The following is a 12919-nucleotide window of genomic DNA, read 5'->3' as shown; positions in this document are numbered from 1 at the left end:
TATAATTTTATAATTTTATAATTTTATAATTTTATAATTTTATAATTTTATAATTTTATAATTTTATAATTTTATAATTTTATAATTTTATAATTTTATCATTAAATTTAATTTTCTTTTTTTAAACTTTAATTTAGTTTAGTTACAAAATTTTAAAAATAATACATATGCTTCTTATTACTCACTTACATTAATATTTTTTTTTATGTATTTTGAAGTGCATCTTTAAATTGTTTATATAATTTGACATGTTAGAGTTTAAATACTTATTTTAAAACATCATTTAATAGCTGTAAAAAATTATCACCTTTTAAAATAAAATGATTATATTTATCTATTTTTAAAATTTAAAAATATGAATGTATCATTTAAAATAAATACGAATTTTTAAATTCTGGAATTATAAAGATATTTAATGGATATAATATATGACATTGCCCTCACATAGTTAAAAAAAAAAAAAATCTAATAGTTGAAACTTGTTTAAAAGGTTTTAAAATTTTAAAAAATTCAATCAACTGACAAAAATGTAAGAGAAAAATATTTTCAAATTTATCAAAAACATAACATTAAGTTTAAATTAAATAACCAAACTTATCTTTTGACATCCCTAATCAAGATCAGGACAGTTTTTTTTGAAACTGTTGATTAAACTGGTGATTAATAATGTTTTGTCCAGTTTACTATTAATGATAAATAATAAAGTGGGTAATCAATTTGAATAAAGTATGCAGGTCAAATAAGGCAATTTCGTTATAATTATTAATTAATATCATTAATAGTGTTTCTAACTCATTTAATAATATATTTTTTGAAACTTAAACAATCAATAATTAAAAATAGTGGTTACGCCCTAGTCATGGCCAACAAGGCCATGCTGTAACAGGATGTGGGGAGTGAAATAATATTAGTTAGCGCAGAACGCTGAATAGAAAATAGAAGCAAGGGATTACCCATCCAATTTTCTCTTCACTCCTCCACCACATCCTGTATACCGTTAGATCAAAATATCATCAAAATCATTTAAGAGATATAAAGTGAGATGTTTTAAAATTAATCAAACTACAAACAAATATCATTTTTTATAATGTGTGACATTTTTAAAATTAAATTTTAAAGATTTCAAAAGAAGAAAAACATATTTTACCATTTAAAAAGAATATTCCTATAAGAGTTCAGGACTTCTCTTTCTTTAAATGTTAAACTCTTTCAAAGATAGTACATATTTAATATTTGATGTTTTTAATATCTTAAATGTTTAAATTTTATAATTAATATCTTATTTATTGAAAGTATTTTTTATTTTAAAATTATAATAAAATAAAAACTTTTAAATATATAAGAGGAAATATATTTTAATCTTAACCATTTATTACATTTCATCGAACGGTTAACAAGATGCTAGAGAGTGCTGGGGAGGATCCGGTTCCGAATACACCGACTCACACCTCAGAACACGCATATTGACACATCACACATACACAACACAACAACGCAGAGAGATAGAGAGAGACAAAGGTCACGTTGGATATGTAGCAAGCAGAACTGCTGCACCTTCTTCTCTTCTCTACGCTTCCACCCACTCACTCTTCCGTTTCCACTCCCTTAATTCTCTCATAATTCACAATCCTCACGTTGCGTCATTCACATGAAACACTTGCGCTCCCTGTTCTCGCTCTCTTTCTGAATCATTCATCGTATATAATCTCTATCTCTCTCTCTCTTTCTCAGGAAGGAGAAAGAGGTTTTCATTGTCGTTGTTGTAGAAGAAGCTGAGGAAGAAGGAGAATGGAGTCAACGGAATCTTCCTACGTGTCTTCTCCCGAGGGACCGAGGAAGCACGCTGCATCGCCTCCTCCTAAATCGCCTTCGCTAGGTATCTGATCCGATCCGATCTGTTTTCTCTCTCTATCGCTTTCCTTCTTTCGTTTCGCTTAACCTTGCTCTTTACAGCGGACAATAATGTAGGTTAGTGACTGAATGTCGGCCAGCTATTCCACGGTCAACGCCTTTATTCCCAACCCTAATTCATAACAATGGAGCTTCAGTGCTGTTTAACGCTAGATTTAGATTCTGTTTCTCTTTTCCTGTTACGAAATCAGTGAAGTAGAAGTGTTATTGTGTCGTGTGTGGATGTGATTTTCGGTTTTACTTTTTTTAACTTCTGTTGTTTTGGTAATTGAATGATTGTTATTATTATGGTTTGTGAGTGGAGTAATTATTCCGTCTTTATTCTTTTCTTTGGTTTTTAATTTTGGAGATACCAAGCAAGGTAGAGGGAATACTATTTTTTTGTTGTCCTTTTGATGTCATTGAAGCTAACGGGACTTTTTCGAAAACAATTTATATTCGAGAAAGGTTGGGAATTATTTCAGTTTCAATAAATTTGGGGCATATTCTGCATGCAGTTACGAAGTCTGAAATTTCGCTTTGGTCGTTGCTTTGCCAAAAAGTTTCTAAGATTCTGTATGGTATCGGTGGAGAGAATTCAGAATCGAGTTTGTCTCAATTTTTTTTTTCAGTAAGGGTCGAAGGGAGGCGTCCTTGCTTACGCTGAGACAAATTGTGTTTTAATATAAATTTCGGAGAAATGAATTATGTTATGGAATGCTTATGTGAATTATGACGTTAGAAAATTTAAATCATTACCGACTCGTGTTTCTGAGTATGAGAGACAGAGGAACTTTCCCATCCTTTGTTCGGGTATCTTAAAGCTGCTTATTTAAATTAAATAAGTGTGAAAGTATGTGCTCTTCCCTTGTTGTATATTGTTTGAAAAAATGTATTAGTGTGATTTGTAAAATGCCTACGTGAAATTATGTAATTAAATTTTTTTCCAAGACTCGTGCGTGTTTTTTTACTCTCATTTTCTAATATTTGAATTAGAAGTTTTTCCTAACTGCATCAATTATACTTTGATTTGTGAGCATGTAAAAGTTTTAAATTAATTCTGTTATTAATTTCATGTTTACGTTTTTCAGATTCTGAGGAAAAGCCAACATATATTAGGTTTCTTGTATCAAATTCTGCGGCTGGTTCAGTCATTGGAAAGGGTGGTTCAACTATCACCGAGTTTCAGTCACAATCTGGAGCACGAATCCAGTTGTCACGTAATCATGAATTCTTTCCTGGAACTACTGATAGGATTATCATGGTATCTGGTGCGATAAATGAAATACTAACAGCTGTTGGACTTATTCTTTCTAAGCTGCTCAGTGAGGTAATTTCTATGATGTAGATTTTTATTAGTTGTTTGAAGAACAGATGTCCTGCATGCTTCTGAAATTATTTTGCTACCTGTGATTAGCTTCATAGCGAGGATGACAATGATGCCGAGCCTAAAACTAAAGTGAAACTTATTGTTCCCAATGGTTCATGTGGTGGAATAATCGGAAAGGGAGGTGCAACCATTAGGTATCATCACTCTTCTTTGTTGTCTTTATGAGGCCTACTTGTTTGCCATGTTTGTAAAATTTGTTCTATATAAGTAGTCTTTGATGCTTGCCTTTTTTATTTACTATTCTGATATATCTTGATTTCAACTGGTTATATTTTCTTGATGGATGCTGGTTCTTTGTTGCCTGAGCTTCTATTTCCCTTAGTTCTTGTTAGTTCAACTGTTATTTTCACTGTTCGAACCTTTCTCTATTTTAATGTTATTCATTATCATAGACTGAGATAAAAAAACTTAGCTTTACTTTTTTTCCATTGATTAGATCATTTATTGAAGATTCTCAGGCTGGCATTAAGATATCTCCTCAAGATAATAATTACTATGGACAGAACGATAGGCTAGTTACCCTGACAGGAACTCTCGAGGAACAGATACGTGCAATTGAATTAATTGTTTCTAAGTTAGCTGAAGATCCTCAGTATGCACAGTCCATGAATTCTCCATTTTCATATCCCGGTTAGTGACACTTGTTCATATAGTGCAATATCTGTTCTCCATTTGTGGATTTGCTACTACGTCATGTATATTTAATTTTGGAGAACCTAATATGGACAATGGAAGTAATTGCTGATGCTAAAATTACCCATATATCTTCTATCATCTGTTTTTCTATATGTATGGAAATATACAATTGTGGTCTTCTACGTTGCAGGGAGAGAGTAAATGAGGCCTTACTTGAATTGTCATATCATGTTCATTTTTTTTAGTTTAGTTTATGCTTTTGTACATTTTACCTTTTTTGTTTTGAATCAATGAGATGCACCCATCTGTCGCTCTACTTCCTCGTCTGGTTAAAGGATAGCCATGCTGGGAGAATGTCCCCTCTTCAACTTTGAGTAGCATATTATTTTATAATATAACATTTGAAGTTTATAACATATTATTTTATAGTATAACATTTGAAGATTCTAACATAATACATTTCCAATACCTATTGGTACAACTGAGCAAGACTTGTGTAGGAAAAATTGTAAATGACAAAATTATGCATACTTCAGAGTTCAGAAACTCCACTGTACTGTCCAGTTCAACCTGTAACTGGTCATCTACCCAGCTTCGGTGATCTAGTCAGGTTTTATAATCATAAACCTTTAAATAATTCAAACTATTGAAGAAGTTTTGAATTGAGCGAGATCTGTTCAAACATTTAGTGGTGAACAATGCCTATCAGTTCTTTAGTTAGTTCTGCACCAATGGCTGCATCTTTGGTTACTTGTTAGAAGCTCTTGCTGTTACTGCACCTGATATTTGTAGGGAAAATTATTAGAAAGAGAAGAAAATTTAAGAGGACGTGATAAACTGTGTTGCTAAATGGGTTTAAACTATTCATTGGAGAGAAGTAGTATGAAGGAAATCTAATAACGTAATCAGATAGTCTTTTTGATGCCAACTGCTATATTCATTCCTAGAATTGGATACATCCAATTTCGACTATATTGATTAAAAAAACTGTAGATTCATATTGAAGCATGCATATAGTTATTGCTTAGTAATTGGTATAAATGGTCGATGTGTGTGTGTGAATTACAATTTTAATTATTAGTGTGTGTATCAATCAATAGAAATCTAGTTTGCTCCTACAGAGATATGTAGCCTTTGATTTCGTTTTCTAATAAATTCCAATACTAAATTTTTGCATCAAGTTGTTCCTTTTGTAGGAAAAAATTAATGTTAGAAAATGATACTAAAAATTTGTTTATCAATATTGCCATTGGAGGACTATTTTGGTGCATTTTTCGTCATAGGACCAAACTGATGGCCCGTCTGTCTTTGGGTAATCAAAATCCCTCTCTCTATACTCACACACACGCAGTTTAATTATGCGTCTGTTTGGCCATGTTAACCATTAAATTCTGAAGCAGTGTTTCTTCAATGACTGGGTATATTTTCATAACCTTGAGAGTAATTATGTAAAATTGACGTGTTTTGAAATGAAATGATTTTTTAAATCCTTATTTACTTATTATTACCTCTTCACTTTCCATTTATTCTTCATACTCACTACTTTGTCAGCTACTTTTTATACGAAACATTTTTATATCATTCTTTTATGTTTGTATTCACACTTGTACTGCTTTGCACATATATTATGCACATAGATATATGCTACTGACTTCTTGCTGTTTGTGTTCACATAATTTCAAAATAAACCATCAGTATATTTTCTCGTTGTAAATAAAGTTACGGAACTTTAAGTGCAGTGAATTAAAATTAATAAAATGAAAGTTAAATTCTCTCATGCTCTGTAATTAATCTGATTGTTGGTGTATAATGATTGTCTAAACTGATAGTATGAAAAAAATTATATCATTGAAAATTTTAATGTCTATAATTTTTCAGATTTCTATTATTAATTGTTTTTAGCAATACTATAAATTGAAGATATTTCTTCATCTTATACTGACGTCAACCATAATAACATGTGAATATTTTCTCTATATATTATTAAATCAATAGGTGTACGTGCACGTTTTCTTGATAACATATTTGCATTTTTTATGGTAAAAAATGCTACTTATTTTATATTACTTTTCCAATCATCCATATCACCTTTCATCATGTAGTTTATAACTTGTGGTGCAATGGCATCACTGGCCAGTTGCTTTAGAATACTATGGAAAACTACTTAGGCTTGTAAAGAAGATAAAAAATATTCCTATTCAGGTCAAAAGCTAGGTATTGGTTTGGGTGGCAACCACAAAATTTACTATAGTTTGAGGAAGTGAGGTGATATGATTAACTACTTGAAAACGAGGAGCTAAAAACCCACTTATTCAAGCACTGTCTCTGTTTTATCCAGGAAGGAGCTGCTGGTTTGGATCGATTCCGAGCTAGTGTTAATATGGGATGATAAAATATGTTATCGAGAAACCGAGCTTAGTTAGTTAGGCTTAAATCTGAGACATTGTCAGGATAGTATGCAATTGACTATGAAACGTATTCCTCGTTAACTTAATGCTCTCATAACTTGATCTGCTTTCGGGTGACAATGTTAAGGTTATACTGTATGGTTCGAAATTGTGTATTTTAATTTCTATCCTTTTTTTATGTGTACTGGAGTTGTATCATTGTTGTTGGTATCTGTTTGAGATCAGATCAATGTTTTAATTCTGAATGACTGTGAATTCGGCTTTAATCTTGTATTTAGCTAGAAACATACTGGCTAATTTGCTTGAATTGTATGGTCCTTTAAACTTGTATCTTGCTTCACGTAGTGCACATACTAACTATGCTTTGTGTGGCTTGGATCTGCACAACCATGATTTGGAAGTCATCATTTCCAAATTTTAGTCATAGATTTTCTTGGTAGCATTATTATTTATATTTATTGCAGTACTGATTATCAAACTCATATTTGCATAAATGTTTTGCAGGAAAAACGATTTTTTTGTTTCTTATTGCAATTTTTAACACGATGCTCTGTCCTGATGTGCGAGTTGGTTTCCTAATTGATTTTCTCTAAGGAACTGTATGAAAAGAAATAGGTTTTTTTTTTCTTCTATAATGAGGCAAGTTCTTCCCGTTTGTTGTTTTCCCGTACCTCGTTCTAGTGAATTGGTCTTGTAAATTAGAGAATTTGTAACTTTGATAAGGTGAGTCATGCATTGTTCACATTAAATTATTAATCTTCATTTATTGCCTCTTGGCCTGAATTGTGGTCAATGTAAATTCCACTTAGTTCTGAAAATTAGTTTAATTATACATACTGAGATTGGCAAGGATATAATGGTCACTTCATCCTAGCCAGATTCTTTGATATCATGTTAGAATCAACTGTCCAATTCGACCAAGTACTTAACCTGTTGGACTGACGCTCAATTCTGGATTATATCTCTAACAGTGGTATTTATTGAAACAAAATAGCAATATGCAATCATGGATCTCTAACAAAGCTACAGTAGAGTAGAAAGTATACCTCAAATATGCTTTTTTTTTTTGGTAATTTTGTATTTTAAAGCCAGGTTCTCTTTTTTATGGCTGTGAAAATGAAGATTTAAAATGCTGTGCTTTGTATAAGTAGTCGTGTTTTGTAAGGAATCATAATTGATGAGTTTGATCCTAATTAAAATTTTTAACTTAAACATCAGGTGTATACTTCTCGGGTTATCAGGGTGTTCCATACACATATGTGCTTCCATCTGTTGCACCACCTGCATACAATGCAGTGAATTACAGACCAAATGGTGCCGGAGCTAAGTTCCAGAATAGCAAGGTTCTTCACTTACCATTGATTTAATCTTGTTTGAAGTTTTTCATGTTGTAAGTTGCCAAGTTTTCAGACACACACACACAAGAATAATGAAGGATTTTAAATTATATTAATTTGTTTTTAATCCTTGTGAATATGTCAAATTTTTTTTTTTAAAATCCGTGAAGACATGACACTTTAAAAAACGTGATATTCACGTAACCTTTTTAATGACATGCCATTTTTGTGATTTGGCACTTGATGACATCATTTGATGACGTGGCACTTGCGGCCATTAACGATGGAACTCTGTCCGCTAAAACAGGTTTTCTCCAAAACAGGTTTTCTCCACAGATGCTAACATGAGGGACCAAAAGTGTCTAGGGACAAAAAACAAAAATAGTATGTGTGCAAGGATTTATAGCGTATCTAATTAAGCCTTTGTACTAAGACTCCAGAGTTGATTAGATGCTAAAATAAAGGCCGAGAATGAAGTTAAAATTTATTTCACTACGCTATAAATTGTGATTTTAATCTAGCTATATATGGTTTTTTATCAACATTAGTTAAAATGCTAACCTTGTTCGAAGTTAGGATGCTCTGACAGTCCAATGAGTTGAACCTATCAGTCCAACATTTCAGGCGATTTTGGACCTGCTTGGTTTGCATGAGTATGCAGGTGTGTGTGCAGTTAGTTAGATTAGTCGGTAAAAAAATACCAGGGGTTATGTTAGAAAGAATGGGAGTGGCCCTGTAATTGATTAGTCCCTGTAAGAGTGATTTATGTTAGCAGACCGGTAGCTGTATATAAATAGGATGAGGTTTGAGGGATTTTATGCTGTCAGTTGAGAGCATGAAGTAATTTGGGCATTAGGAACTGCAGACTCTAAACTGTTGTGCAGTGTGTGCTCTTTTCTGTAGAATGGAGATTTCGTCCCTATTCTGTCTTTTAGTTCAGACACCAGTTTCTATCGGTGTGTGTAAATATATGTAAATACTACTTTATGAGACTTGAAAATAAACATAATAACAATATTAAAATCGTAAACATAGAATAGTTTGTCAAATAAAAAAAATTATTGAATCTCAAGCTTGAGAGATCTGTTACCATATTTGGCTCACATTTCTTACAATATCTATATTATTTTTTCCTTAATCAACATGTTATCGTCAGATTTTATATATAATCAGTGGTGAATGAGATTAACTTTAAATCCTTGCATCCTCATGCAGTGATTTGCTTGGTCAGTTTGACTTACATTCTCTTCTGTTCCAGGAGGAGCGGAGTAACTCGGTGACCATGGGTGTTGCAGATGAGCATATAGGATTGGTTGTTGGTCGTGGTGGAAGGAATATTATGGAAATTAGTCAGGTTTGTTACGCCTAACAGCATTCCTATGTATTTATTGTGATTACTAATACAATAAACTAACTCGAGTGACGTCTGCTTTTCAGGTTAGTGGGGCGAGGATAAAGATATCAGATAGAGGTGATTACATTTCTGGAACAACTGAGAGGTGGGAATTTGTTCACTCAAGATTTTTCTTTGCTTCATATCCTAGTATAACAAAAATTATTAAGCAAATGCCTGACAGAATATCTGTAAAACCGTAAATATTTTATACGTGTGCGTGCTTTTTTATTACAGGAAGGTTACCATAACAGGAGCCCAGAGAGCTATTCGTACAGCTGAATCTATGATATTGCAGAAGGTTGCTTATGCTAGTGAGAGGGTGATTGAGTAGTTTGCAAGTGCACTTGTCTGCTATTAGATGCTTAGTGAATCTGCTTGCTAATTGCTTATACATTTGCTGAATTTTGGGATTTGTTTACATAAATTATCATCACATGATATACCTTTGGAGGTCTTTATTGTAGCGGGAGAGGGCAGGAATTTTTTTTCTTGAATTGAGAGCGGTCTTATAGAATTTCTTCTCAAACCCCATCAACAGACAAGTTCGATTGGAAAGTTCACGCTCATTTCCAAAGTGTAGTATTTAGAACTAAATTCTTTTTTTTTTTGTAAGTCAACAGGTGCTAATGTCTTATATGATCTGTGTCCTCAATCACTAGCCTGAGATAGGATTTGAAAATTATTTTGTGATAGCATTTGAGAATCAAGAATTCACTTGTGAGTTGTTAGAACCTCAAGCCCGAATTGTGTTTCTAAAGTTGACGATTTACTAGACGCTATGTATTAGAATATCTCAATAGCAGTTTTTCGCCTTCGGATGTTCTTTTTAGCTAAATAAAGTCTTTTCTTTCTTAAACTGTGTATCAGTGTTGAGGCATTTGCAACAGGTTATGCTGATTATTTTTTAACTGCATGTTTGCCTTTGTACAGTTTTCGAAGAAAGTGCACCGACAAAAGCATTATGTTCTTTTCTTAAAATAAAACTAACCCGTCAGATATGTTTAAAGGTTTGTTGTTATACAACTAAGGTTTTCTGCATAAGCTATTATTCATTATCTTATTTTTTATGTATTGATTATCCATGTTTATTCTTTTCAAAAAGTTAATCGTCATCCCGGATTTTTCTTTGGTCTTCAAAATATTAAGGTTAAACGTTACTCTCTGAGTTGTGGAAAGAAATTAGTTAATTATGACCACTTCATGCGTGTCTATACTTGTTAAGTCTAGACCATTTGTTTTCCTGCTATATAATACAATCATAAAGAGACAAAGAACAGTCATGCATTACTTTCACTTCTGCTTCTCGGATGGAATATGATATGCTTATGATCCTAGTGAAGTAAAAGATTGGTTTGTAAATGCAAAAAAAATGTTTCGTGCTTAAGATAAAATTATCAGTGCGTGTATTTTAGTTTATAGTAAACTAAGGAAGGAATATTGCCTTACAGAAAGTAAAATAAATTTTCAGTTTGATGAAGAATAATTTGAAAGTATTTGAAGCTATAACAGTATAGAGAATTAATAAATCTTATTAAATATTTGAAGTTGTAATAATTAGGATATTAACTTTAAATGATAGCTTTGATAGTCGAATCTAGTTGCATAAGAAGTTTTGTTAAGATTATAATTAACTGAGCAGATAATAATTGATGAAGCTTGGTTGAGGAATATTGTTTAAAGAAGATAGACATGATTTTTTTTTCATTACGAAAATATATGACATTATCCATGCCAATGCAACCATACTGCTGTCCGCAATTATATAGTTTGTCTATATGTACTTTCCACGTTTGGCATAACCACATAAAGCATCAGAATTATGATTACAAAATTTTAAATTACTTGTAATTGGACCTAGAGTTATAAAATGTTACATAATAGTGAATTGAGGGGGAGATAAACTTTCTTTTAGATTTAGACAAAGGGAATCAAGTTCATAATAAAATGAGATTGTGATTATTTTTAATAAGATTAAATTTTAGTATAACATTTTTTTAAATAAAGTGATAAATGTCTTGCTTATTCTTGAATCGTTGTTTAATATTTTTTCATGGTGTCATATTAATTGTTTGGTCAATTAAATAATAAATATGAAATGGTTTGTAGTTAACCATGCAATAGAGTAATGACAATTTAGCAATACGGCACTGATTTTGTATTATGATGAAAATTATCTTGGGTATGTATGCAAGTGGAAGAAATTGTATGGTCAATTTCGAATATGGTCCTCGGTATTGACTTATTTACAACCCAGCAAATAGCTTGCTGCATGAAACATTTCAATATGTGAAGCTCTCTATTCTTGTAATTCTCTTCATACAAATGGGCATTCTGCACTCCACTTCCGACAAAAAAGACCAACTCCAAAAGCAGCATACAAGTAGAAAATGTTGACAACTCATGAACTTTGTTACTTCTTTGTTATCATGAACTGATATTCTTCTTTTGCAGAATGATACATTTACTCATCATAATTAAACAATATTTTAACACAACCATGTCATACAATGGTATTTTGAAACGGCATTAGTCAATGCGCCTAAGTTTTAAAAGTTAGCGAATGGAGCATGAATTTATGTAAAATATGAAGTGGGAGCTTTTTCAAGTTAATAGCATTGGACAAGCATAGTAAAAAAAATAGTTATCCTAAAATAATATTGTATTTCTTTTTGGAGTTTAATTATTGTGCTAATGTCAACCATAAAAAAGTTCTTTCTTTTTTATATATTTTTGTTTATCTGAGGGTCTCAGAACAATTCCATCTCATTCTTTAAATGAAACATTATCTTTTAATTTCTTTGTTGCTTATATATATGAAGAATTGAACGTAGACGTTCCTTGACTTTTTATGAATTTTGTAAAGATGAACTTCCATTAAATATAATGATACCCAATTAATCAAGAAATCTATCTAATATCATCTAGCAGACAAGCATGAAGCAGCAACCATCATCACCAAGTGATCACACTGCAATTTATTTCTGGAAATCACATGTAACATGTCAATAACTATTATATTATATCATATAAAGCAAAATCATTTCTTAGTTTAAGGGAGCTCATTATTTCCTCCTCCACCCCAACCCGATCCATAACCATACCCCGATCCACTTCCATACCCAGAACCTCCATTGCTACCTCCTCCGCCACCTCCACCACCACCTCCTCCACCTCCACCTCCTCCTCCACCACCAATCCCGGAGCCAGACCCTGACCCCGACCCGTATCCATACCCTGATCCGGACCCGTACCCAGAACCACCCGTTCCTCCACCTCCACCACCACCTCCTCCTCTTCCACCACCGCCACCACTCCCACCTATTCCTCCGCCAAACCCTTCACCCCCACCTGAGCCATACCCTGATCCATACCCAGAACCACGTCCATTACCACCGCCGCCACCCCCCCCCCTCCACCGCCACCTCTTCCGGCAAAAAATCCCTCTGGGACTCTGGCAGCAAATGCAAGGTCAAGAAGAAACAAAGCAATGAAAGCAACCCCTAAGAGTTTGGAGCTTGCCATGATCAGCTAATCAAGTTTTGCGAATGGTGAAAATGAGAAATGTGATGATTTATTCTGATTGAAATGTGAGGAGTTTGAGGCAAGAAAAGGGTATATATAGAGTTTGCAAAGTAGAAAAAAGCTAAATCTTTTTCTAGCAGCTTCCTTTGCTTAACACCTAACCAGTTACTATTGCATTTCATCATTATTTTTAAGTAACGTGTTGCAGAGGATTCCTTATAGTGCTGCCGCCATTGCACTTCCACTCCCACTTCCACCATTGGAATCTCTCTTTCCATCTCTGTCATATATATTCTAATTTTTCAGTCAAATACTTTAAAAACAGACCATGAAATTCCCT

General features: G+C 32.8%; 2 protein-coding genes across 3 annotated transcripts; one reads left to right on the top strand and one right to left on the bottom strand.

Annotated features, from left to right (window-relative positions):
* Positions 1–1455: 1455 nt before the first annotated feature.
* LOC106772301 (protein BTR1) lies at positions 1456–9875 on the top strand. Of its 2 annotated transcripts, XM_022785383.1 has the most exons (9): positions 1456–1876; positions 1954–1968; positions 2982–3220; positions 3308–3414; positions 3717–3910; positions 7543–7667; positions 8920–9015; positions 9099–9160; positions 9292–9875. In XM_022785383.1, exons 1-9 carry the CDS (start codon positions 1789–1791, stop codon positions 9386–9388), a joined length of 1023 nt encoding a protein of 340 aa, XP_022641104.1. In that variant the 5' UTR covers positions 1456–1788; the 3' UTR covers positions 9389–9875. The 2 variants fall into 2 exon arrangements, with proteins under 2 accessions (XP_022641104.1, XP_014514112.1); XM_014658626.2 differs by lacking the exon at positions 1954–1968 and having other exon boundaries at positions 1457–1876.
* Positions 9876–11974: 2099 nt separating this feature from the next.
* Positions 11975–12579, bottom strand: LOC111242289 (glycine-rich cell wall structural protein 2-like). The gene is made up of 3 exons (XM_022784823.1): positions 12480–12579; positions 12159–12405; positions 11975–12038 (listed from the first exon to the last, which is right to left on the bottom strand). The coding sequence occupies exons 1-3, from the start codon at positions 12577–12579 to the stop codon at positions 11975–11977; spliced, it is 411 nt and encodes a 136-aa protein (XP_022640544.1).
* Positions 12580–12919: the final 340 nt, after the last annotated feature.

The sequence above is a fragment of the Vigna radiata genome, chromosome 8 (genome assembly GCF_000741045.1).
Source record: "Vigna radiata var. radiata cultivar VC1973A chromosome 8, Vradiata_ver6, whole genome shotgun sequence".
NCBI lineage: Eukaryota > Viridiplantae > Streptophyta > Magnoliopsida > Fabales > Fabaceae > Vigna > Vigna radiata.
The sequence above is the reverse complement of the archived record's forward strand: the minus strand, read 5'-3'. Positions and strand labels throughout refer to the sequence as shown.

Bases quoted from the DNA above. Each gene is read 5' to 3' on its own strand.
- LOC111242289 (XM_022784823.1), bottom strand. From the start codon at position 12,579: ATGGCAAGCTCCAAACTCTTAGGGGTTGCTTTCATTGCTTTGTTTCTT. The intron at 12,406-12,479 runs GTGGCGGTGGAG...GGTATGGCTCAG, and splicing joins GGGATTTTTTGCCGGAAGAG to GTGGGGGTGAAGGGTTTGGC. The intron at 12,039-12,158 runs GTATGGTTATGG...TGTGATTTCCAG, and splicing joins GGGTATGGAAGTGGATCGGG to AAATAAATTGCAGTGTGATC.
- LOC106772301 (XM_022785383.1), top strand. From the start codon at position 1,789: ATGGAGTCAACGGAATCTTCCTACGTGTCTTCTCCCGAGGGACCGAGG. The intron at 3,911-7,542 runs GTTAGTGACACT...CTTAAACATCAG, and splicing joins TTCTCCATTTTCATATCCCG to GTGTATACTTCTCGGGTTAT. The intron at 9,161-9,291 runs GTGGGAATTTGT...TTTTTATTACAG, and splicing joins ATTTCTGGAACAACTGAGAG to GAAGGTTACCATAACAGGAG.